The sequence below is a fragment of the Brienomyrus brachyistius genome, chromosome 17 (genome assembly GCF_023856365.1).
Source record: "Brienomyrus brachyistius isolate T26 chromosome 17, BBRACH_0.4, whole genome shotgun sequence".
Taxonomy (NCBI): domain Eukaryota; kingdom Metazoa; phylum Chordata; class Actinopteri; order Osteoglossiformes; family Mormyridae; genus Brienomyrus; species Brienomyrus brachyistius.
Genome location: NC_064549.1, coordinates 12,474,319 through 12,500,179, shown reverse-complemented (window position 1 = coordinate 12,500,179; position 25,861 = coordinate 12,474,319). Strand labels below are relative to the sequence as shown.

Below are 25,861 nucleotides of genomic sequence, written 5' to 3'. Positions count from 1 at the left end.
TCCCCACACAGGGTGTATGTTTAATATTCTCAAAATGAACTAATAACGTATCTTGTGTACTTGTGCTACATTTATATATAAATACATTGTACTGGTACAAATATATGTTCATTAAACATTCACTTTAGTTAAGAATAATTATTAGTTAGGAATTGGGAAACATAAGAATCCTTAATAATACCCATGCAGTGCAGGGAGAGGAATACTTGGGAATGCGCTGGATGAATGAATCCTTACAACCGTTCATTTGCGTTATTGGAGCCGCGATTGGCCAGATGGGCCACATTGTCCGTGCGGAGGGCGAGGGGGCGGCCGGGGAACGGGAGCAGCGAATCGGAGGTACCGGCGGTCGGTCCGTGACTGCGTGGCAGACAGATCTGACGCTCCGTGTTACACTTAATCACTTCGCTGTTAGGCGTCTCTGTATAATAAGGTGTTTTTAAAAATAAATAATAATAATAAAATTCTAATATAAATGCACAGTATGCGGTAAGGAACGGCCATTTTTCTAATATAAACAAATGCAGAAAGATATAAAATCACATAAATCACAGAAGCACGAGAAGAGCTTTAGTTGCTGCACTGCTATGCACTACATTGATTGTTTCATATAATTGGTTATTATGTATCATTCAAGATGGTTATGTATCTTACTACAGCTAGTGTTTGGGTGCGATCACAATAGTAAACCGACACGTTTATTTTCTTCCCGATAATTTGGTTTTCTTCTAAATGGGATGTTTTTCTGGCGGAAGTGTACACCCTGCGATGAGGGAGACTTGGGTTAGGGCGGAGTAACAGGAGTATTTTTGTTTAAGGTTTAAACTCATTTAATAGGCCTAGTTTTGAGAGGCACAATCCCGTATCGCTTAGAATAAGCCTTTTTTTACGCCTGGGGCTCTCATAGTTCACTAATAGTTACATCGATAGTGTTTTTGCTTGTTAGTGGATACTGGAAAACGTCCGTGCATGGACACTGCACAGCTTCGGGAATGTGACTGTAAAACTGCAGCACCGGGATGGAAACCCTATGGAAACATAGACACAAGAGGGGGGCGATCTGTAGGTCTGGCGTGTTGAAATAAAGAATGGCGGCCCACCGCTGTATTTCCAGCTGTCCCGGGCTACCGACGCTTAGTTGTGAAGGTTTTATTTATTTTTGCTCCTATTGAACCAAGGTCTGATCCAGCATCGGAAAGAAAAGGAGGTCCACCAAAGTTGTGCTTGAAACCTCGTTTCACTGCAAGTCTCCCCCCTCCGCGAAGACACTTTGATGTTTGGCCGTACGATACGAGAAGGACTCGTAAAGGACCATCGTCGGCTTATTTTTTTTTAAGGAAGAAGTTTTCTTATTTTCCAATCGCAACGTGGGATGTCTGTCTTATTGGCTTCAGTTAACGGAGGGCCCACGATTTGGGGAAAATTACGTTTACTTTAAGCAAACGAAGTGGATGAAATCAAACTTGTGATTTCGGTAGCTGTGTCGTGCAAACGCGGGCGTATTTTTGATTTTTTTTTTTTTTTGCTAAAGTTTGCGAACAAACACCAGATCGACGTCTTTTAAAGTAGAATTTGGATGCTTGAGTAAATCTGGACCTTGGCGATTCAACTTATTTGGACAAAAAAGGTTAATTGAAGCTGGTCGCCAGAAGCAAGGACTGCTAAAGGAAAGGAATAAATATCAGACATTGAAAAGCAGTAATAGAGCGCTGGGCGATCGGGGGACCTTCTCAGGAGAGGCGTTATGGAATGCGGGTATGCTTATTGTTAAAGAAGAGACTGCAAAACTCTAGCCAAACGTGTTCAGGTAGTTTTGCTCAGGTTCTTTGCCACGCCATAGCATACAGCAACCCTTCGACTAAGTGGCATATATATCTCGGCTTTGATTTTCGTTTTGCTTAAGGGAAACCCCGACTGTAACACGGCCACTTAAACTTTAAAAGAATATTGCTGGCTTCGTTAAACAATATTGCATACCTATGCATAGATGTTTAAGGGGGATCTGCTATTTGTCTGAATGTTTTAGTGTTGCTGTAGGATGCTAATTGGATATAAAACGAAGAAGTAAGGAAGGAATCCCAATGAGCGGATTACAATCCACTGACAGGTAAACACACGTACTCTGTGTGTCTTTGTGTCTTTACGGAGAATGTGTGTCTTTTTCCGATTGCTGACTATACATGTTACTGTTTAAGACGTGTAGCCTCGATCAGACTCCAGCCACGTATGACAATGTTTCACAATAACAAAATTTAAACTTTTAAGACATCTATTAAGTACCAGTGGTCTGAATCACTTTTGGTACGGTGCATGAAATTAGTGTATACCTCGTCAGAACGGTGAACTACGAAGTTAATGAAGAGTCTAGACTTTAATGTGGGCCTGTTTTTTTTCTGTATTCCACGCCATCCTTTTGACGTCACTTTGGTTCAGATGATGTAAGAATTAGGATCAGAGTGATGTGGTGGATGCTCGTGTGTAATCTCTGTGCATCTATTAGCAGTGGTCCTATCAGCAGAGGAAATGGAGCCAGCCGGGGACAGTCGCGGTGTCTGCGGGGTTTAAATTAGCCGTGGAGTCCTGGGCGGTCGCGATAACATGCTGCACATATGCGCTGCCACTTCAGTGCCCAGATTAGACACATCTGGCTTAGGGAGTAAAGGGGAGAGTGGAAAAACACTATAAGAGAATCCTGCATTAGTGATGCCTTCATTAATTGCAAGAAGTGATTTGGGTCATTTTGATGACAGTTTCTTAATTGTATTGCACTGTTAGCGTTGGTCAGGACTTGGTGGTGGATTTCAGGGAAAAGTGTGTTTTTACATCACTTACACGGAGTAGCCTGGACCTCTGTGTAATGTTTACAGCCCTGTTCTGTAATGTGTGCTGTCCCCTTCGCAGATTTACAGTTATCAGAAATAGCGAGGAGAGTCGGCTGGTGGGATATGAGGGCCTCAGAGGACAGGAAGCATTTTAAGTGCCAGCCACCTCTGACCCCCTCGTCCCGCCATTACATAACAGGGACATTCATGCTTCTGACCCCGATTTAATGTGACTTGTGGTAACGCTCCCTGCAGAGGCCTAGCTGAGGTTTGCGTGAGCCCATGCCCTTGAGCTCTCGTGGCCGTTATGAGCCCTGCTTCCTTCCAAAAGCGACGCTGTAGTTTTATTTAACGATCCCATCGGTGCCTCTCTTTAGGGCTGCTGTGCTTGTGAATTGATGCCAGTTCCTGTGTTGGGCATCCTGGGATGTGGGGCACCAGACCACACAGTCTCTAGTACCAAGCGAGTCACATAAATGGGTGAACGAGCTGTCGTCACGCCGCCATGCCGGCCTTTGGCGAAACACTCTGGCTGTGTGTGTGTGTGTGTGTGTGTGTGTGTGTGTGTGTGTGTGTGTGTGTGTGTGTGTGTGTGTGTGTGTGTGTGTGTAGCTGAGGTGCTCAGGGTTTTCCAGGAGCGGAAATCTCTTCCTCTCGCTGTCACTGTTAAAAAGGGAGACATCCTGCTTTTTCCACACCTATGCCTGCTGATGTTTGCCTCCCGTCACGTCTGACAGAGTCATGCCTTTTTGCGAGCGAGCGTGTGTGTCTGTGTCTGTGCGTGTTTGTCTGTGTCTGTGTGCAGGATCAGGTAACCTACCTGTCTGGGAATTCTGCATGCAAGCAGATGTTTTCAGGATAAAGCTGAAGGTGGCGTGGGGGTTGGGACATGATGGGTAATGATGTGGTGAAAGCAGCTTGCAGAAGGGCACTGAGCAGAGCCTCAAACGTACCCCCAGGGGGCGCTGTCCCTGGCTGCCTTGTGGTAAACATGCCAGGAGGGTTTCAGGGTTTGAGGTAAAAAATGAGTCCTGGTGGTGTTGGGTGGAGTTCTTCACATGTGTGGTTCTTCCTGAGCCGCCGGTAGCAGCAAGAGGCAGGCCGGGTTCTGGGAGGCCGAGCCTGAACTGTAGACTGGATTCTGCATCCAGACAGCAGTCTGATTGTGTTTGCTGTCAGTTCACGTAAAGGGTTAATGTTTATGTAGTGGATTCCTCCAGTGTGTCACCTTTGACCCACATTTACTCAGACTGGGGGCCACCTGTCAGCTCACCAGGCCAGTGCCGGATTGGCTGTTCTAGTGAACATCATCTCGCCGTAAATCCAGGCGTCGGCAGGCAGCGGCTCATGTGCCGTGATGCCGGATTCTTCTCGTGCCCTAAAGCAGCGTGTGAAACATCCTCACTTCTCCACACGTTAATCCCTGCGCTGTCGGTCTGCCAAACTGACGCCTCAAGTGCGTCTCCCTCTCACCCATCGTTCAGCGCCTCCTGTCTCCCTCTCTCACATGCCTTTGGTGTATCTCTACACCAAACTGAGATCAACTCAAATCCAGGCATGTATATAGACATTCACTATGTATATATAATATGGGTTCTTAATTTGACTTTAGCTGGAAAAGTGTGTGCCATATATATATATATAATATACATGCACACACACACACATGTAGTAATTCTTTGTTTTGTAAATAATCTCTATAGCCATAGACCTTCATTTCACTTCTTATGGAAATTCAGTGAAATGGAAGTTGCTACTTCCACGCATAAAAATCACGTTGGCACGCCCCGTCCGCCGGCTCCCCATGCCAGGACAAGCCGCTTTATGCAGCCCCTGGATGGCAGTGCGCCGTGGCCCCTTCATACCGCTGACCCTGGGGGGCTCCAGTAGCGCAGGTGATACCGGCGCTTATCTGCTGCATCACATCTGGGGGGGAGTCTGTGGAATGGAGGGGCAGGTCTGACTCACCATTAATCTGTATGGAGGGGTGGGTGGTTTCAAATGGATTGGGTCTGGAGGTCTCGCCAAACTGTGAGAACAGCCCCCTCGCAGAACTGGGAATTCCTGAGTCAGCCTTTTCCTGACATCCCCCCCCCCAGACTCCTCCTCTTGCAGGGTTTACCTAGTGCAATGTATGCCGTCACCATCCTATAGAGGGAGCTGGTCGGTAGTCGTCCCAGTTTCACTGCATGGTCGCAGCCATGGTAACAGTCACGCCCTCCTGTGCCATTTCAGCTTCTCAACCCGTGTTTTTTCCGCCCCTGTGGATCCCATGATGGTATGACTTTGTGACTAAATAAGACTCTGCAGATAGAGGCCACAGGAAGCCCGAAGAGGCGTAGCTTTGGCCCTGTGCAGTGTCTCTACACCAGTCCGGTCCTCGGGGACCCACAGACGGTCCATGTTTTTGCTTCTTCCTGAAGGCACTGATGGAGCAAGTCGTGAATAACACAGGTTAAATACTGATCTCATATTTGTTTATCATTAATGAATCGTGATGCATCTTTTATTTCTAGTAGCAACTACATTTGTTCATGATTTGTTCGTTTTTTTACTTTAGTAGTAACAGTTATTTCTATGTAGTTGTGCGCCATCAAGTGCAGTTTTACCGTTTTCCTTTCACTTTCTTTAGCATTTAATTTTAGGTTTTTCGTAACTTTCTTGATAAACCGTTTACTTAAATGTCTAATAGCTCGTTTTCTCCAAGTGATGTTGCTACATTGCTATGATGAAACGGGGAATTTCTCAGAGTTTTCTCAAGTTTAACAATCATGAAGGGAAACGGAAATAATTCACCAAGCAAAAATGTTGATGGCATTTTATCTGGACAGTGCTTTTAATAAATATTTAGAGAACTGTGTCAAAAGAAACCAGCGGGTTGTATGAAAAATAATCACAACTGAACGTCAATGTAATCTCTTGGTTAATGCCTTACGACTAAATTTATATGTGGATTTTAGGCAAAATCACAGCAAAATGTGAAGGATTTACTAACTTAAAATTTTCTTTGTGTTTACTGAAATAACTCAAATTAACCTCTAGTCATAACTGTAGTTGAAATGAATGATTACTTTGCAATAAACAACTTACATACAAGAAAACACCCCAATGTGCTGAGAGGTACATTTAAATAACTGAGTAATCAGGCTGCTTTTTATTAGCAGCGGACCGTTATCTTAGAGCGCTGATGGGGGGCACTTTCGGTTTGGGGATGGTGGCTCCGAATGGACGTCCGGCTGAGCAGAGACAGTGTAGAAAGGCGTCAGGGTCTGAATGCTCCTGGCCTCGCGCGGGGTGCCCGCCGTGTCTGCCTCCTGGCCTCGCGCGGGGTGCCCGCCGTGTCTGCCTCCTGGCCTCGCGCGGGGTGCCCGCCGTGTCTGCCTCCTGGCCTCGCATTCAGTTAGCAACAATTGCGCTCAGTGCACAGGCAGCTGAGGCGGCCTGTTAACACGTGGCGGTGGGCGGGATCCGCGTGTGAAGAAGGGTGTTTCCGGAAAGCAGAACCTCTGGGCTCTTCCTGGGCACTGTGAAAGGGGGCCTGTGTTCCAGCCGCTCAGGGAGACTTTCCATAACGTCGGAGTGGCCTCAGCTTGCAGCCATGGAAACGCAAGGGGGACTGGGTGGGGGAGAGGGGGGCTTAGCAGTGTATGACCTATGCATTGTGACCAGCCAATGCCATGAGACCCAGTAAATGCGGCCGATTCAGCCTCAAGAATCGTCCATGCTGTCTGACTGCTGGCAGATTTTAATTCCTGTCCTCCCCAGGCACATGGAGATGTAAACAGATTGCAATCTCACCCCGCCTTCCTACTGACCTTTTTTTCATTCCCAATTAGAGCCCCTGATTACTCTGAGTTATTAAGGGCCCCGGTATCGCCTGCCCCCTCCCCCCAACACACCACGATTATGAGCTGGCCTCCATCTGCCCTACCCCCTCTCTCGAGGGGACAGGAAGGCGGTGCCCATGCCCCCCTCGCCTATGTACACATGGCATCATTATGGAGCCTGATACTCACCGCGTTTTGTAGGAAAGACACCCCAGCATAGGTTGATTACATGGGGTGTGATGGAAATGGGGTGGAGTTTAGCCAGGTCACTGGGGTACATCTCTATGCAGCTGCATCATGTTCTTATTCATTGGGAATAAAGACTTTTATTTCTTTTTCTTTTTTTTTTAATACCCCCCCCTCCCAGGACTGGTAACATCCTCAGCCAAGACCAGCTATCCGACCAGAGGTCTCTGCACTTAGATTCTACAGGTAGGTCTGTGTATATCTGTTTTTGTGTGTGTGTTTATCTCGCTGTGTGTGTGTGTATATCTATGTGCGTGTAAGTGTATCTGTGTGTGTGTGGTCAGCCATGTGACAGGCTGAACCTCTGCTCTGTTCCTGCATGCCAGTGAGTAACTCTGATAACGGACTTTCCGGCTGTCAGGATCGGTGATGTGATTGGCAGGGCTTCTGCTCTACCCCAGCTGCGGGGGTGTATAAAATTTCATTGTGTCACCTCTCAGCCCGAGTGCCGTGTGCCGTGTGCTCGACGTCGCGAGGTGCCCCTCCTTTTAACCCCTGGATGATCAGCAGCGTGCTCTGGGAGATTCCGTGACCTTTCACTCGACGTACTGACACTCACTCCCATGTGCCAAAAGTTGCCACCAATATAATTTTCCGTCCCTTTCGGAAATGTTGACTAAATCGTCAACCCGGCGATATTTTTAGGTGTCTCCCAGCTGTGAGTCAGCTTTGTGTAGTTTCAGATTTTTATTACGTACCAAAATGCACACAGAGCTCATTTTTGTTGTACAATGTTTTTTCAGTGTTGCAGACACTAATTTAGTCTTAAACTGCTTCTTAGGATAACTCATATTCTGGACTTACCTGGAATTACATTACGCCTGCTGGAATAGTCCTGGCCACTGGTTGATTGAGTGACGAGACCTTTTAATGCTGGGAGTGCGTATGACAGGCGGATGCTTGGCTAAACCTCTGGTGGACACTGACATCGCCTCCCTAGAAAAGAGGCCACGTGGGATCGGGACTTCCCCAGTCTTCTCTAGTTGTGTATATCGGTTTTCCCAAACCAGTCATTTGAGACTTACAGACAGTTCAGGTTTTTGCTCCCTCTTAGCTCCTGGGAGCAAAAATGTGAACTGTCTGGCAGGTAGCTGGGAAGGAGCAAAAACGTGGACTGGCTGGGGGTCCCCGAGGACTGAGTGGGGTAACACTGGTGTAATTTACTGTTGCCCCCTGCAGGACAAACCTGCATGTGTATATGATGCAATTTGAGCTTCATAAATCACCCACTGGCTATATTCGTCTGCATTGTATGTCTTTGACTGATTTAACTAGCACACAGTTGGTTAGTTTAGAGCACTCTTTCCCAATATGGTCCTCGGAGACCCACAGTTGGTTCATATTTTTGCTTCCTCTGAGCTCTCTGCCAGACAGTCCACATATAGCTCCCTCCCATCTCCCAGTAGTGAAAATGTGTCAGTGGGTCCCCAAGGGCATAATTGGGAAACACTGGTTTAGAGGATTAAACCAGACTGTAAGTCTTAGCACATAGTAAATTCACCCATCAGGCCTGCAAAAGCACAGTGAGGCTACATGCAATTAATTAGTGGCAAAGTTTTCATTTAAATTCTGGAAACCCCTGCAATAAAAATGAAAAGACCATTAGTCATATAAAGACGTCATGTGTCTTTGTTCTGTGCTACTGAGGGGGATAAAAACCACTGCAGAACTTATTTTCAAATTAAAATTAATGGATTGTGTCACATTACTGTGTTTTGTCAATGTAATTATCAAATTTGTGAGTAATAGCTGGAAGACAACTGGGTTAATGACTGAAGTGGCCACCAGAGGGAGCCCATGTTCCTGGAATAAGCAGTAGTGGCGATGCGTGTGTGCACGCACACACACACACACACACACACACACACACACACTCTCACACACACAATACACTTCATGAAACTTAAGAGGGAACATTAATCCTCCCCCCGACTCGCCACGCAGCATTAAAGTTCGCTCCTGACTCAGAGTGGCCAACATGTAAAAAATAAAAATAAATAAATAAAAAATCCCATGACTCTCCTCGCGGCATGGGCGTAGCCTCGATGCCCCCGCCAGACCCCAGTGTCTGCCTTATTCAGTCTGGCTGTGTGGCCACTCCCTGTCTGCCTCGGAGGCCCCCGCCGCTGGAGAATGGCCCACACTGTCGCTGCAGCTGGAGCTCCACATCAGCCCTTTGCGGGGAGAACAGAATCTAAACTCTTTTGTAGGGTTTAATCTACCCATAGTTTATTTTGGTTTGACTGACTTGTTGGTTGGGGAGTAGCCTATTTTCCCCGTTATATTAAATTATTTTCTAAGTTAAATATAAAGTTCATTTCGGAGTCAGAGTGTATTTTGGCTTTATGATATGGTAAAGGACCATAGTTTTTGTGTGAAAAGTTCCATCCCCCCCCTCCGTGCTGAGTTTGGTACAGTCCAGAGTGAAGTAAAGGTCTCGTTGAGTGAGCACCCGCGGGCAGCACCATCGTCACCTTGGGGTACAAAGGAATAGAGGAGTGCCCTCTGTTTGCTTTGGCGTCGGCCCGCATGGGGCCTTGTGCGATGGCAACCAGAGTGTAAATAGCAGGAGTGCCGTGATTTTAATTTTTTTTCCTTCCAGCATTTGACCCGCCCGGTGTGACATATCTCTGTTGCATGCTCAGGGCTGGTGCAGAGATGTGTGATCATCCAGAGGGACGACAATGGCTTTGGCCTCACAGTCAGCGGCGACAACCCCGTGTTCGTGCAGCTCGTCAAAGAAGGTGGGTGACAACCAGCAGGGGGCGCTGTAGCCCAGTAAATTCGCCATTACATTTTGAAGCCTTTGGAACCTATGTTTCTACCTGTCATTTGTTTTATATACTAGAAGAGCATTATTTTCATATGTTTGGCATCACCTCGCAAGGACCTTTGTTCACACTGGGCGCCTTTCCCTTTTTGCCCTATAGATGGCGCAGCAATGCGTGCCGGTGTCCAGAAAGGAGACCGTATTATTAAGGTGGGTCTTTGGAAAGAGCCACTTCCATTCTGTGATCCTCCATTCCTTTAGACTTCTTCCCGTTTTAATCACGACTTTCTTTAAAAAGACTATACGGCTTTATCATAAACATTTTCCTCGTAATTCCACAACAGTTTCAAATGGCCATACAACTTCTGTGGGAGATATGCTCGGTTGGGAAATGTGTCCCCATGTTCCTGTTAGTGGGTTTTTAGTCTGTAATGTGCCATTATGGGCAGCGCTGGGATGATTCTGTGCGTCTGCGCTGAGGAAATGGTCACCGTGCTTCACTGGGTGGAATACAAAGATGAACCATTTTTCTGTTGAACCGCAGGTCAATGGGACATTAGTGACGCATTCGAACCATTTGGAGGTGGTGAAGCTCATCAAATGTAAGTCTTTCGAAACACCCCGTCGAGCACAATGGAGTTTTGCAGAAAAAACGTATCGCGTAAAGGAGAAATGTTGGTGTTTCGTAGTTAAGATCAGGTCCGCAGTAAGAGCTCGTTAAGCTGCAGTGATCACTTTTGGCCCAGGCTGTTCACTGTGGGCTGGATTGGACTGCAGTGGCGCTTTCGATGAGGGCTTCTCGTTCATAGATGTGTGTCTCCTTCCCAGCTGGATCGTATGCAGCCCTCACTGTCCTGGGGAGGCCCCCTGGTTCTCCTCAGATCCCCCTTTCTGAAGGTGAAACTGGGGCGGGGTCGCCTCTGACCCCACTCTACCCCTCTGGAAAGGTGGCAGGAGAGCGTGATTCCTGGGACCGGGATGCTGCTTCGAAACTGCTGCGGGTACGAGCCGCTCACTCCTGCGCATTTACACCTCCTGACTGACCCCCCCCCCCACACACACACCTTCCTGCTCATTCCCTAAGGATACTGCCAAAGAGTCCCATCAGGAATGATCATCACTCACCTACAGGAATTATCTCCAGTGCCTTAATAGGCTGCAAGCTGTTCCGCCCCATCGGCCTCCGATTCCACCCTATCTGCATCCACTTCCTGTTTTCTTGCCTCTGCCCCCTCCCCGCCTGTGAGTTCTGCCTGCCCTGCTCCCAGCGCACTCTGCATGCAGGAAGACTGCAGTGAGGCGTGTGCCTGCCCTGATCGGGAGGATGTGTGAGGAGCAGCAGGTTTGAAGGGCGGGGGTTGTGTTTGGGCGGCGGATGGCGGATGCATGTTCTTGTTGGGTGGCGGATGTATGTCCTTGTTGGTTTTGTGGAAAGTCCCTTTTCGGTAGAGCGGTAATGTGCTTTTGGATGCATGCATTCTGCTAACGTGTGTTCAGCCTGCTACGCCATGCCGGTTTGGCCTTTTTAAGCTCTGTTATAACATTGGTCTGCTTGGTACTTTTTCCCCAAGAAACTTTCTGTCCCATGGCAGTCAGAGTAGCTGGGGCTTTCATTTCAGTTGGCGATGGCTGTTTGTTCTGAGTTCTGAACCCCCCTGGTTCCAGCCTCTCATGGGGGTTGGGGGGGGGAGGGTGGTCTGGGTGTGGGCATGACTGATAAGCCAGGCGCTTCCTGCCTGCGGCTTCATGTGGCATCGGACCAGCCAATCGCACAGAGTCCTGCTAATGAGCGAGAGAGAGCGAGGGAGAGAGGGGATGGGGTCGTCCCTCAGAGTTAAGGCGGCAGATCAGTAACCTAATGTGAGGTCTTACTATTTGTCATGTCCGAGGGTCTTCATGTGCGTTTTTCATGAGTGTGTTTTACCCCATGTCCGTGACCCCTGTGGGGTGTGTTTCAGAAGCTGCCGGTGGGCATATTGATATGCTTGCGGTAGCACCTGGCTAAACATGAACCTAGTTCAGACACAGCGGCCACCCAACGGGTCGTGTTTGGAGGATTCTGACCGCACCGTCCTCTCCGCAGGCTCAGCCAGGCCTGGCGGAGGGTCCGAACCAAAGGGAGCCCCTAGAGAGCAGCCCAGGGATAACGCCCAGAAACAGCGTGGGCTCCTGCCCCTCCCCTGACCCCGAGGATATCGCTGACCAGGTGACGGGTGGCAACTTTTTGGGTTGCACTAATTTTCCTATCAGCCACTAGGCATTTTATTGTTACATCATCGTTTATGGTAACTGAGCATAATGATGCTTTGCTACATGGCTTTTGAGGGGGTTCCTAACTCTTTGGCCCTCTGCCCCTACACAGAACTCCCACTCCAATTCAGGAAGCCCATACTTGCGGCCAGTCACACAGATAATCGGTGCTGAAGATGACTACTTTGAGGCAGAACAGGAACAGGTGATACCCCCTGCACACGTTCTTATTGATTTGCTGTAACGTCTGACTCCGCCCCCTTCACTGACTCCGCCCCCTCCTTTTAGATCAATGGCCAGTGCAGCTGCTTCCAGAGCATTGAGCTACTCAAATCCCGGCCAGCCCACCTGGCGGTCTTCCTCCACCACGTCTTCTCCCAGTTTGACCCTGCCCCCCTGGTACGAGCCTGCATGGCCCGCTGAATCTGAAAGGCGTAGGTGCCTGCTGACCCCGCCCCCTTACCTGTGTGTTGCTTCTGTGCAGCTGTGCTACCTCTACGCCGAGCTGTACAAGCAGACCAACTCCAAAGAGACCCGGCGCGTCTTTATGGAGCTGCACTCATTCTTCATGGAGCGAGGGGCGGTGAGGCCAGCCGGCCAATGCCATGCTTCCCATCAGCGGCGTGACACAATCATGCCACTAACATGCCACACAAACATTCACGCTCCATGGCACACGCTTACTCCACCACACACGTCGCAGCTGAGATGAATTTACTGGAATGGATTAAATCTAGCGTTTAAAATAGGCTACTTAGTGAATTAGACAGCTTGAGTTTCAGAATCTGTATCTCCCACATACCTGTGCAACTCCCTCATAAACTGTCCCTTATGTTAATTATGCAAGCTTTGAGTTTATGGTCTTAAAGGTGCGGTGTGTGTTGTTTTTTTTTTTGTTTGTTTTTTTAATGCAGAACCTGAAAGTCTCTGTGCCAGAGTCCATCTCCTCTGAGCTTGGTAAGTGTGTGTTAGTGTGGTTGGAGTTCCTTTGCCCTTCTGACCTCCTTGAACATTGATTCCCAGGGAGAAATGGTCAGCCAGCCTCCCTAATGAGTTGTGGGTGAGAAAGTCTGAGGGTGTTTTTTCCTCTGTGTCTCTGTATGTGGGGGGGGCGGGCCACCCTCAGACCGCAGGAGACCTGAGCTTCTCCCCGAGGAGCTGCACAGGCAATATGTACAGGCGCTGCAGGACTCACTTCTGCCTGAAGTACAGAGACAGCTGGATGACTTCAGGTGAGAGTGTGTGTGTGTGTGTGTGTGTGTGTGGGTCTGCGTGTGGTCTTTGCGGGGACGTTTTGAAAGAGAGGAAGACCTCAAACTTTAGCGAAGCCTTTTAAAAAATAAGGATTTTTTTTTTTTTTTAAGGAAGGTCCACTCATCCAGATCCCATAATATGTAATCAGCCTCATGTCTTCTCCATGGGCTGGGGTATCAGAGCAGTTCACTGTTCTAACACTTGGTGGGAAGCTCTTGCATCTGTGCACGTGTTTACGAATCAGCTTGATGTGCGCAGGCAGAAGCGCTGCATGGGCCTGACGCTGGCCGAGGGGGATCTGGCTCGACTCGACGTGGAGCAGAACCGGGAACAGAGCCGGGGGCCACAAGAGCGCGAGCGGCTCTGTGCCGAGAGCATCGTCGGCAAGGTCGAGGACGTGCTGTGAGTTTTTCAACATTTTTTGTCTTTTGCGTCCGGTCGTTGCAATGGTAGGTAACGTAAAAATTTTAAATGGCAAATGATTTTTACGTTTGACTTAAGTGATCTGAGCTGTGAAATCCTAATAAAGATTGTAGCTGTTTTTAGTCTCTCCTACTTCTGCTAATAGACTAACATTCATAGTGACCTCTGTGTGTGTGCGTGTGTGTGTGTGTGTGTGTTCTTGTTTCAGCCTGACGTCGCAGCTGGCGGAGGAGGAGAAGTGGTGAGGGGGACTTCCTGATTCCATTCCCACACCTCATTGCGTGCTGTGCTTGCCGACGGGCTGCTGGGTCGAATCTTAACAGGAAGTGTTTCTGCTCCTGGATGACCTTTTTTTTGGTTTTAGTTCTCTGAAAGGCTCCGGTCCTCTGGTTCTGGCTGGCAGAAATGGCTCAGCCCTGTTTCAGTAGCATGGGGGAGTCAAAGGGTGGAGCCAGGACAGTGGGTGGTGTCAGACATTAGGGCAAGTAATGTGTGTAAGGGAGGCATCACCTGCTTGTCTTTGGCGGTTCTACATGCAATCCGCTGGTGGGACGTTAGAGATTCTGAAAGCCTGTGATCGTGTCCCTTTCCTGGGTTCTGTGTCGCCCTCCCAGTGCCACCATGCACTACGTGCTCCTCAGCTATATGAAGTACCTTGGCGTGAAGGTGAAGGAACCACGAGGCCTGGAGCCCAAGCGTACACGCATTAACTTTCTCCCCAAGATTAAGGTATGGAGCCGCTTTTTGGTGTCTGTCCGTCCGCCAGATGGACATGTGTTCTCACATGCTTCTGTGCTCTGCTGAAGCAGAAGAGGGTGGAGAAAGAGACGGAAGACAAGGGCAAGTCGAGGCTACTTCACAGCATCCTCGGCGGGCCCCCACGGAAGCCTGGACCATCCAGTCAGTCTTTAGTATCTCCGACCCCCCCTCCCCGAAATGAAGGCGATATTCCTGTCTGATTTCTCCCCAATAACATGGTGCGTATTTGTGTCTCTTCTGCAGGTGGTCGCGTCCCGGACCCACCTAAGCCCCGCCCACTTAAGCAGCCGTACCAGAGCTCTTTCTCGGTTCCTGAAACCCCCGAAGCCTCCCAACTGATGCGTCAGCGGGGGGGGCAATTCTCCGAGAGCTCCGAGCCGCCCACCGTTCCTGCTTTCCCATCACAGTCGATCGGTTTTGAGGGGGGAGATTCTGGTAGGAATCTGTGTTGCGCGATTCCTTGATATCGCCTGTTTGCATGTGTCGTATCGGAGACTCCTTAACCGGTCCCATGGTTGCTAATATATCTTAATTTACTTTCATAGACTGCATTGTGTTGTCACAGACCTATTTATTGAGCTGGTCTGATCCTGCACACTAGTGTGGGTTCACCGGTAGTTTCAGCCAAGCATGTTGAGCTACATTTTCCATAGATGCACGGGTTGTGGACCTAGGGGTTATGCAGATACTGCCTTCTCCTTACATGTGTTCCATGCTGCCCTCTAGTGCCTGGAGACCCCAGCAGTGTTCCCTACAGCACCACACAGTGCAATTTCAGCCCCAGTAACCAGGATCAGCTGCAAGAGGATGACCGGGAGAGTGACAGGTAAAAACATTAAATAGTCTTATGATACAACAACAGTCATCATTTCTTCAAGGTTACTGTGTGGGTGTGGGTGTGTTGTTATTTTATTCTGGTTTTGTACTTTGACTCTTCCCTTGCAGAAACCAGGATGGAGGAACTCCCAATCCAGTCAGAAAGTAAGACTGATTTGCTCTTTACCATATTTTTACTTTAAAATGGCTTTCTTTATAGGTTTTTACCCAAAGGGACGTGATCATCCTTACTTGATTATTGTCCGTCCCACTCACAGAATGGACACTACAGGACTCGCTGAGGTTGAAAGTGAGGATGACCAGGGGGGCGAGGTCAGCTCTGAGCCCCACCCTCCAAACTGGCAGCATCTGGTAGGGAAGGAGGTGCTAGATGGGCTGACTCCACATGAGATCAAGAGGCAGGAAGTCATCAATGGTGAGCAGTGTGACATTCTGGGTAGAAGGCAGGACCTTTGCTGATCATTGAGCAGTATGGCATTCTGGGTAGAAGGCAGGACCTTTGCTGATCATTGAGCAGTATGGAATTCTGTGTAGAAGGCAGGACCTTTGCTAATCATTGAGCAGTATGGCATTCTGGGTAGAAGGCAGGACCTTTGCTGATCATTGAGCAGTATGGCATTCTGTGTAGAAGGCAGGATTTTTGCTGATCATTGAGCAGTATGGAATTCTGTGTAGTAGGCAGGACCTTTGCTGATCATTGAGCAGTATGGAATTCTGTGTAGTAGGCAGGACCTTTGCTGATCATTGAGCAGTATGGAATTCTGTGTAGAAGGCAGGACCTTTGCTAATCATTGAGCAGTATGGCATTCTGGGTAGAAGGCAGGACCTTTGCTGATCATCATCATCGGATTTTTTATTTAAGGTGCAGGGGCATAATCCACACCAATGGGCCCCCTTCCAGGTAGCTGGCTAGCTGCACGCATGGCAGATCTCACCCCAGATCTCCAGTTGCCTCTGTCATTAGGGTCTACAGCTGAGAGCTTCCACTCTCTGCGGTCTCTCTCTGTCAACTTTTTCCATGATATTTTTGGCCGGCCAATTCCATGCTTTTCCGCAACTTATAAGTTAAATGTGTCTTTGTTTGCGCCGCTGGAACATTCCACATGACCATACCAGCGAAGTCTTCTTTCCCTTAGTACAAGGTGTAGGTCTTCAAGACCAAGCTGCGATAGCAGCTCATTTGACCGCACAGTTTCCACATCTTCTGGTTTAATGTTGCAGATCTGTCTGATCATAGCCCTGTCATTGCGCTGTAAGCGATGAAGGTTTGGCGCGGTCAGTGCCCAGGTCTCACTGGCATGGAGCATAGCGCTCCGCACACAGGTGCTATACGCTCGGCCGCGTGTCTTGTATGACAGGTAACGTGATGAGACCTGGTAGTTCCTTCAACCTTTTCCATGCAGTTTTTACACGCGTGGCGGTTGCAAGATCACTTCCCACAGCTGCTGAAAGCATGTCGCCTAGGTAGCAAAAGGAACCTACCACCTCCAGCTTGTAGGGTCCAACTTGAACTTCACTCTGTGGTCTGCCGTCAAGTGGGCAAGCATTTCCCAGGCATCTTGAGCACCTGAGCAGTATGGCATTCTGCGGAGAAGGCAGGACCTTTGCTGGGGTGAATCTAAGTTACAAGAATGCAAAGAGCATACTTGTGGTCTTGACAAGACTGGTCTTGCTAACTTGCCTTCCAATCATGGGATTGGTCTTCTTTGGCAAGGATGCAGCTGATGTATGCTTGATATTTGGGGTGGAACATCCGGGGATTTTTACCGTCCTCTGTACTTGTGTTCTTAGTATTGGAACTGGCAATGCAAGATGATGTAAAATGGGTACACAAGAACACAAGTATGGTTAAGTATGCATATTGCGATTCACCCATGATCTCTGAGTAGTGTGGCATTCTGGGTAGAAGGCAGACCCATTGCTGATGTGGGAGCAGCGTGGCATTCTGGGTAGAAGGCAGACCCATGGCTGATGTGGGAGCAGCGTGGCATTCTGGGTAGAAGGCAGACCCATTGCTGATGTGGGAGCAGCGTGGCATTCTGGGTAGAAGGCAGACCCATTGCTGATGTGGGAGCAGCGTGGCATTCTGGGTAGAAGGCAGACCCATTGCTGATGTGGGAGCAGCGTGGCATTCTGGGTAGAAGGCAGACCCATTGCTGATGTGGGAACAGCGTGGCATTCTGGGTAGAAGGCAGACCCATGGCTGATGTGGGAGCAGCGTGGCATTCTGGGTAGCTCATTCTTGTCTTGCAATTTTACTATCAGGGAATAGTTGTTTTCTCAGATTAAGCCATAAAGTAATGTGATAAGTGGTATGTGTAATTCAGCTGATCTAGTGTTTGGGTCACCTTCTCAGTAATGGCTGATTTCCCCAGTTCATCAATTAATTAATGAACAATTACTAGTGGTAATTAAATAATAGCTTCTCAGATTTTTATCCAAGTGCCAGAGGCAGTTCTTATTTCTACAAGTGTGTGTATGTGAAGACCAAATGTCCCCACAATGTGATGATAATGTGTAATTTTCACCCGGGCACTTGTCTCGTCACACAGAGCTGTTCTACACTGAGCGCGCTCACCTGCACATGCTCAGGGTGATGGACAGCGTGTTCTACCAGAAGCTGAGCAGGGATGCCATACTGCCCCCTGCTGATATCAAGAGCATCTTCGCCAACCTAAAGGAGATCATCCAGCTGCATGGTAGAGGCCGCCTGCCGCTATCGTTAATCTCGCTGCCTCTGTGGAGTTCACACTGATCTGGATGCTTGTGTGTTTTTCTCCGGTTTCCCAGTTTCCATCATGGAGCAGATGACAGCCATACGGAAGGAAAAGGTCTCTGTCATCGACCATATAGGAGATGCGCTACTGTCTTGGGTAAGGGCATGATGGGATGGCTCCCCTGTCCCAGTGCTGCTGGAGCATGGGCCTTGGAAACTGACCTGGCAGCGTTTTTGTTGCTCCAGTTCAGCGGTGCTGAGGAAGAGAAACTGAAGCAGGCTGCGGGAACCTTCTGCAGTAACCAGCCCTTCGCTCTGGAGCTCATCAAGAACCGACAGAAGAAGGACCAGCGCTTTGCAGCCGCCATGCAGGTAGGGGGCGCTGGCGCTCATCGGACTTCCCCACGCCTCGCCGTGACGCAGCAGTGACTCTGGCTCCCGTTTCCTAGGAGGCCGAGAGCAGTCCGCTGTGTCGCAGACTTCAGCTGAAGGACATCATCCCTGCAGAGATGCAGAGGCTCACCAAATACCCACTACTGCTGGAAAACGTCGCCAAGTACACAGGTGGGGATGGGCCGGCACAGGAAGGCGTGGGCTGTCCAGCCCAAATTTGGGCGTGTTTCTGCTTTGTGTGTTTCTGTGTCACCTCACTTGATCCCAGCGCTCAGGTTCAGAGAGTCAGACCCAGGCATTAAGTGGATCGCTCTGCCATGTCGAGCATTTTACTCATAGTGAAGAAACTTCATGGGGGGGGGGGGGGGGTGGTGACAGGGACCCCCCGATATCTGGGCTTGGAGCACGTGTGAGCTGCCATTCATTCTGTCAGTTAGGAGTTAGGAAACCGTCCTTCTTTGTGGGGCTATGACCAAATGGGCCACCATGCCGTGCATGTATGTCTGTGCAGGGGACCCTGAGGAGAGGGAGAAGGTGCGGAGGGCGAGCGAGTGTTGCCGGCAGATCCTGAACCACGTAAACCAGGCTGTGAAGGAGGCGGAGAACAAGCAGGTACTGTTGCTAGTGGACCGGCGTGTGACTGTACTCTGGGATCTTAAGTGGAAGAGCTGTGTGGGTAGAAACTACAGCGTCCGTGTGGAACCTTAGCAATTCGAGTTAAAATGTAGATTTTTTTATTACTATAGAGAGGGCTGCTACATGTCTCTAGCTGCTTTGAAGAGAAACGTACAGTTGATGTGAAGTGTCTGTGTCATATTGTGTACTGCACCCCCTAGAGGTTGGAGGACTATCAAAGAAGACTGGATGTTTCATCGCTGAAGCAGAATGAGAGTCCCATGGTCTTAGAGCTGAAGGTTTGTGCCTGTTGGGTCTTGCTGCAGCCTATAGCCTGGGAGCATTGCTGTGTGGAGGTGGGGGGTGTTCGCCAAGCTGGCTCTGGCGGGCAGGGGCACCATAAAGGGGGTGGGGGGCTAGTTAGGATAATTCCAAGGGCGCATGTCATTCAGAGGCTCTAAAGAATTGGAAAATAACTGGATTGGTCTGGACTGGGGAGCATAATATGATATGATATAATGGGGCCCAAAATCTCCAGCAACTCTCTTTTTTTTGGGTGGGGGGGGGGTTGTTGGCTATAGGGGCTGGCTGAGAAACCTCTTTGATCTTTGTGTTGCATTTCCTTTCCTATAGAATCTGGACCTCACCAAGAGGAAGATGGTCCATGAGGGATGTCTCTCTTGGAAGGTGAACAAAGACAAGCCAATCGGTGTGTTTGCTTTGCTCTTTCGTTTATTCTTCAAAGAATTCTATGCCTTTTTCTCAGTGATTATGTAGGAATGTATACTGACAAGCCAAGCTGAGGGACTTGGCAGTGGGAAAGTCTACAGTGGGTACTGCTGACTGGTAGTGTTAACCTGCTTTGAGTAATTGACAGCGGATTGTGAGATCCCTGCCAGTTATTTTGTTATTCCACCTCCCCATCCAGAGCTGTACACATTGTTGCTGGAGGACATCCTGGTCCTGCTTCAGAAGCAGGACGATCGGCTCGTGCTTCGATGTCACAGCAAGAACACCAAGCATATTTTCAGCCCTGTTATCAAGCTGAGCACGGTGCTGGTTCGTTCTGTGGCCACAGGTGGGGGTCACTGTACCTGATGTTTTACTCAAATCAGACAGACTAATTCTTGAGGATTTTAGCAGGACAGTCAGAATCATACTTACTGTGTCCTAACCTCTTGTGTGCGATGCTATTCTAGACAACAGGTCCTTCTTTGTGCTCTCCATGTCGGAAAACGGAGCCCAGATCTATGAGCTGATGGCTCAGTCTGTGTTGGAGAAAAAGATGTGAGTCCTTCCCGGGTCTGCCTTGATTATTGCAGATGATAGGGGCTTCCTTTAAAATTCACCTTGTGCTTTATCCTCCGTCCACCAGATGGCAGTGTCAGATCACTCAGGCAGCAGATGCCATGAAAGCAAAACCACACACGGTCATTCCTTTACCTCAGGCAGAGTATGTAGTTTGGTGATGCATTTGTTTACCCACGGCAGATATGTTAATTTAAGAGTTTTCTTTCTCGAGGCAGCCTTTGAATTTCTTCATCTCTTTTCTGTCCTTTAGTGAAGTCCGGGATGCAGCTGAGATCATGGCCACCAGCAAACTCCCGCCTGACTCCAGCTTCCCTGGGACTACCCACTCAGCAGGTAGCTCACCTCCACAACGTTCTCGAAGCCGACCGCCATGTCTGAGACGTGTGAGGCTCTGGGCATGATTGCAATGTTGCTGTCTTGTCCTCAGAGAGAGATGCCGAATTTTCACCCGCTTCTGGTCCCAACCCCTTTGATGGGATCAAGCTGATGGAGGGAGAGATGGAGGACGAGGCGTCATCGCTCATGGATCTCGCCGACAGGCTGGCCGCCCTACAGCCCAGGTCACGCAGGCGTGTCACGCGTGTGGACGGGGAGGTTGACGTGCCCGTGTTACCCTCCAGGGCCGAGGAAGCCTTGAAGAGCTGTGAGTTGGGGAGCGTGGATCACATGATTGCAGCGGCCAGTGCTATTGGCTGCTCCCTCTCTGCTACATTCTGTGTGTACCGTCCCGGTAACTCCCAGTAACTCCTGCTCCTTCAGTGGCCGCGCTCAGGCAGCTACTGGTGCTGCAGCTGTCGCAGGAAGGTAGCAGGGCGACGGGTCTCCAGAGAACCACCTCCCTACGGCTCCGACCCACACCATCCTCAGCCTTCACCCATAATGGCGGGGAGGAGGGGGGCCAGGAGGTGGCCTCAGTGGAGCAGAGCTTTCCGGAGGCTTCAGAAGATTGTGAGTGCTTTGTGGTACCTGTATGGGCCACACTGTTCTCCCCCGGAGGTCGTTCTGATCCTGCTGCCAGCTAATCTTGCATTCCCCCTCCCCTTCCTCCCCCTCAGCAGGGTACCTGGTCCTGGCAGGTTTCGGTGATCTGACTGAGAGCAGCACAGACGAGGAGGACCCCCTGTGGCGCGAGTCAGTGGATCCGGAGCCTCAGCTGGCCTCCGTGTCAACAGGGGGCTCCGCTGACCCTATGCGGCAGGTGTTGGCTCACCTGCGCGCTCTGCAGGTTAACCTGTACCAGTTGAAGGTGCGTACCTGAGGGCGGCCTTCTCTTATCTTCTGGGCCGTGGAACTTGCTGTAGCATGGCGAGAACATAATGTGCTTCAGTGAAGTGCTAGTGAAGATTTTAACCTGGGATACCGGCTTGGGCCGTTCAATAAACAGATGAAACGCATGAATGCTGGGAACATGCTGCATTTATGTGTGTATGTGTATATATAAAGATTGTTATTCCCGAGACTGGTGGCCGCAGTAGGATTCTCTCTGTATAGGCTTCCCTTTCAGAATTCTGCCTCTTTCCCTTGATTTTTCTCATCTGTGTCCTTGTATTTCAGGACATGGAGAGGAAGTATCACAGACTGCAGCAGAAAGCACAGAGACGATCAGCTGACGCAGACGAGAACAAAGGTGAGGCTGGGAGTGGGGGCCCCTGCTCCACTGGGTGTCAGAGTCACGGGCCATGCTCAGAGACACTTCTCATAAATTTCACGCCGCGAAGCAATGTGCCGGTGTTTGCCGGGGATGCAAATGCGGCTGCTTTTTGAAGACTCTTTCAAAGGCCCCCTGTGTGACGGCGTGGGGCTCTACGGGAGTTTCTGTGTGCCTGGCTATAATTTGGAAACTACCTTCGAGCGGGAATAGGAAAAGGGACGTCTCTCAGTTCCTCACAAAGAGAGCTAATTTTGGTGATTTTTGTTTTCTTTTGTGTGAAAAATACAGAAGAAAAGCCCTTTTTATGTTTCTATAAAGCCTATCTCTGTGAACCTGGCTCTGTAAACTTGTCATCACCCCCCCTCCAGATAAGGGTTAGAGTGACTCACCCCCTCCCCAGCTATCCAGCCTCCCCACCTGCTTCATCCTGCGCTGAGGGAAGACCAGACCTGCCCCAATTACACCCAGATCACGTGGGGAAAATCAGCCAATCAGGAACGACTTTGAAGCCTGGAGGTCCAGTTCTCCAGAAGACCCAAGCACACAGAGAGTGCCAAAATGTACTGGACTGAATCTGGGATACATTTAAAAATAAGCAGTGAAAGTAAACATTTTAAAAATAAGTCTGTTTTTAACCCTGAGGTATATTTATTGTTTTTTTTTTGTTATTGATTTTATTCTTTTCCTTTCTGACCACTTTGTCCTGTGTGCTGACCCTCTGTATTCAGGCCTCCTGGAAGCCTGAAGTTTTCCAAACTGACACATGGACTGATCTCTGATGCAGTGATGCAGACTGACTTGGCCTTTAGGATCATCAGGGAGTTTGGAGTTCACTGGCTGGGGGTTTAATGCCCCTTCCCAGCTGGAGATTATAACTGAAGCTGCCTCCCGTTAGCCATGCTGGGGGCAAGTGGCAGCTTCTAGACGGGGCTTTGGCTCTCGGTCTGACAGGGGTGACTGACACAGCCCCGTTATCGGGCATCTGAGAAGCCCCCAAAGCTGCATTTCCTGCATTTCATTTACAGATAAAATGCTCCCCCCGCCCCCCAAGATGTCTGTGGGTTTCATTCCGGTTTGTCTTTGGGTTGCACCCCCCCTTGCCGTGTTTGTGTGTTCACTTTGCTTGCACTCACAGCCTCGCCCACATGTCTGTGCCTCGCTTCCAGGGGCTCGTGCTGATTGGTCAGTGTCACCGATGATCCTGCCTCAGGACCCTCCCCTTCTGTCTTCCCCTGCCCCTTTCCTTGCCTTTTAACCTTTGCCAGCGCCTGCGTTTCTGCATGTGGGGCTTCTGCCCGTTGCCACGGGAACCCGCCAGTCTCGCTTCATTCCCCGTCGCTGCTGCGCAGTGACCTCTGGAATATTCCAGGCTGATGCTTATCCTGGCGAGCCGAGTGGGAACTGGTACCAGAGCTGGACTGTGGAGGGGTGGGCGAGTGGAAGGATCCAGGGAGTATTTCCTCAACTATAGCAACACAGAGAGGTGCGATTGCTTTGGGGGAGGGGGGGGGGGTTGATCATAATATTTTAGAAAGAACTGACGGAGAGCTGGACCTGGGGACATGCTGTATAAAAACTGTACATTTTGGATCTGATGGTTAGGCATCCATCATATTAATGTTTAAGACCCCCGTCATGATTGTAATAAGTTCTAAAAAGATGAAGAATAAAATGTGTGGAAACGTATTGCTGGTTACAGCATTGAAGTGAATCACTGGGAAATTAAGTTGCAGTAATAATAAGTGGAAGGTCTTCAATTATTAACTGATAAACTAATGATGCAGTGTGTGATTTCAAGTTCAATGCAAGAAAATCACTTTGTTTTTGGATTCCGGGTGTCCAGTCAGCTTTGGTTTGCTTGTTCGTGGGGCCCTGGTTCTCTGAGCAGTGCCGTCCTTCAGATGGTGCCCTGTTTTTGACATCCGGCTTGTGTGTGTGCAGGCCCTGTGTCCCCTGCCTTGGTGCAGGTTCCTTTGTCTGCCTTTGTCTGCCAAAGCAGGACAGCTTGAAGTGTCTGTGTGAGGAGTGGGGGGGGGAGGAGGTGGATAATGGTTTTAATTTACAAAGGATATGAGATCAGACCCTTGTATGTTAATTACGGAGAAGCTGTACAGATCACATGCAGGTAAGCTTTGCCCTGTGCTGCACCCGACATCCTGCCCTTCCTGGACGTTCATGGATGGCGGCTCCCTGAAACCCACGGGTGCCGCACGACGCCCCGGAAGTTTGTCATTCCGCTGTTGAGCAGCATGAAAATGAGCTGGCAGGTTTTACCACAACCCCACCCTACCCAGTCACCAAATTTCACAGCTATCCTCTTGACCCATAGCCATAAATAAATTTCATGGAGGGGAGTCCCCCTAGGCAGCTTTTACTAACATAAATAAATTTCAAGGGGGGTTCAAACTCGGGGGGGCAGCATGGTGGTGCAGTGGTTAGCACTGTTGCCTCACACCTCTGGGACCCGGGTTCGAGTCTCCGCCTGGGTCACGTGTGTGGAGTTTGCACGTTCTCCCCATGTCATCGTGGGGTTTCCTCCGGGTACTCCAGTTTCCCCCCACAGTCAAAAAACATGCCGAGGCTAATAGGAGTTGCTAAATTGCCCATAGGTGTGAGTGAATGGTGTGTGAGTGTGCCCTGCGATGGGATAGGCTCCGGACCCCCCGTGACCCAATAGGATAAGTGGTTTGGAAGATGGATGGATGGATGGGTTCAAACTCTAACTTAACCACCTGCCAACGTGCCTGATTTGTGACAAAAAAAAATTTCGGGGGGGGTTTAAACCCATTATCTTGCTTCTACATGGCCTTGTTGCGGGTGTAGAAAATGAAGGGGAGGGTATACTGTAATACCACCCAACCATAACCAATGCCCCTCTCTCCGCCTAATTGTCCCTCGTCGTCCTCCCTAAGATCAATATCCCTAATGTCTCCTACGCTGCCCTCTTTGAAAGATGTTCCGTTTGCCGCACCCCTACTCTCCGCCCCTCAGTGTTGGCCTCGTCTCTGTGCTCGTTCAGAGACACATGTTGCTGTACATTTAGCCTTTTTTAACAAACTGTGACATCTGCACTTGTCCTTTTCACTCAGTATAGCGATTATACACAGAATCACCGTAGGAAAACCCTTCCTGTCCCCTCCTGCCTACTTTGTCTGGCAGATGACCTGCAGTTCAGATCATCTGGCTAATATTTCAAAATGTTCATGTTTTTTGCTTGAAGCTAATGCTCCGTCTGTGCCATGAAAATCCCGATATTTCCCTTTGACTGCCTTTTACTTGTGGCAGCATTTATTGTGTTAATATAATCAATAGATCATTGCTTGTGGGCATCTGTAGTACAGGAACCACAGGAAGGTGGTTTGTATGCATTTGTACTGATGATGTTTCATTGATGATGCTTTTCCTCGGCATAAGCTGATGCAATGGACTGAAACGTGAAAGATGACATCATAGTTGCTTATAATGGCGTGCTGACCAGGGAAAGGGTTGGAACTGGCCCAGTCACCCAGCATGAGTGCTTATCGTTAGCTTTAGCATTCATTGGGTCGGATTGGATCCAAACCCCGGAATTTGTGGCCTGGAGGGGGCCTTTGGGGAGGGGAGCATAAATTCCGGTTTGTGACCCTGCACTTTTTTAACAAGACAGTAGCAGTTTGTAAATCTCATCCTGCCAGACACTTTGCAGCCTGCTGGTTCAGTCTGAGATGTTCAAGCAGACAGTTTAAAACCAGGGTTCCCCATTTCCGGTCCTGGTGGGCCAGTCTGCAGCACAGTTTGCAGATTCCCCTGCTCAAACACACCTACTAAACCTGCAAATTAACTGGTGAGCTGAATAAAGCATGTTTGAGTGGGGTAATCTGCAAACTCTGTTGGAGTCTGGTTTGAAGGGGGAAAGCTGCTATTATCCTCGCTTATGCACTCATGCCCCCCCCCCATTGGCTGTGCCCCTGAAACTCTTCCCCTTTCTCCTTCCTAATGTGTGACCCT

General features: G+C 49.3%; 1 protein-coding gene across 9 annotated transcripts; it reads left to right on the top strand.

The window, feature by feature from the left end:
• Positions 1 to 719: 719 nt before the first annotated feature.
• Positions 720 to 23,560, top strand: LOC125711964 (rho guanine nucleotide exchange factor 12-like). Of its 9 annotated transcripts, none has more exons than XM_048981469.1 (37): positions 722 to 1,755; positions 2,038 to 2,107; positions 7,017 to 7,081; positions 9,541 to 9,639; positions 9,826 to 9,875; positions 10,210 to 10,267; positions 10,494 to 10,666; positions 11,749 to 11,871; positions 12,028 to 12,120; positions 12,204 to 12,314; positions 12,400 to 12,498; positions 12,830 to 12,874; positions 13,020 to 13,147; positions 13,428 to 13,571; positions 13,801 to 13,833; positions 14,207 to 14,321; positions 14,399 to 14,492; positions 14,595 to 14,786; positions 15,078 to 15,177; positions 15,297 to 15,332; positions 15,446 to 15,603; positions 17,741 to 17,887; positions 17,979 to 18,061; positions 18,151 to 18,276; positions 18,354 to 18,468; positions 18,809 to 18,909; positions 19,134 to 19,211; positions 19,546 to 19,621; positions 19,841 to 19,990; positions 20,112 to 20,199; positions 20,288 to 20,365; positions 20,474 to 20,556; positions 20,651 to 20,866; positions 20,983 to 21,171; positions 21,279 to 21,469; positions 21,778 to 21,850; positions 22,243 to 23,560. In XM_048981469.1, the coding sequence occupies exons 2-37, from the start codon at positions 2,082 to 2,084 to the stop codon at positions 22,251 to 22,253; spliced, it is 3,747 nt and encodes a 1,248-aa protein (XP_048837426.1). In that variant the 5' UTR covers positions 722 to 1,755; positions 2,038 to 2,081; the 3' UTR covers positions 22,254 to 23,560. The 9 variants fall into 9 exon arrangements, with proteins under 9 accessions (XP_048837429.1, XP_048837426.1, XP_048837425.1 ...); XM_048981468.1 differs by having other exon boundaries at positions 2,027 to 2,107; XM_048981470.1 differs by having other exon boundaries at positions 722 to 1,807; positions 2,027 to 2,107.
• Positions 23,561 to 25,861: the final 2,301 nt, after the last annotated feature.

Excerpts from the sequence above, each read along its gene's own strand:
- LOC125711964 (XM_048981469.1), top strand. The coding sequence starts at position 2,082 with ATGAGCGGATTACAATCCACTGACAG. Across the intron at positions 13,148-13,427 it reads AGACAGCTGGATGACTTCAG|GCAGAAGCGCTGCATGGGCC; the intron begins GTGAGAGTGTGT and ends TGATGTGCGCAG. Across the intron at positions 14,322-14,398 it reads ACTTTCTCCCCAAGATTAAG|CAGAAGAGGGTGGAGAAAGA; the intron begins GTATGGAGCCGC and ends GCTCTGCTGAAG.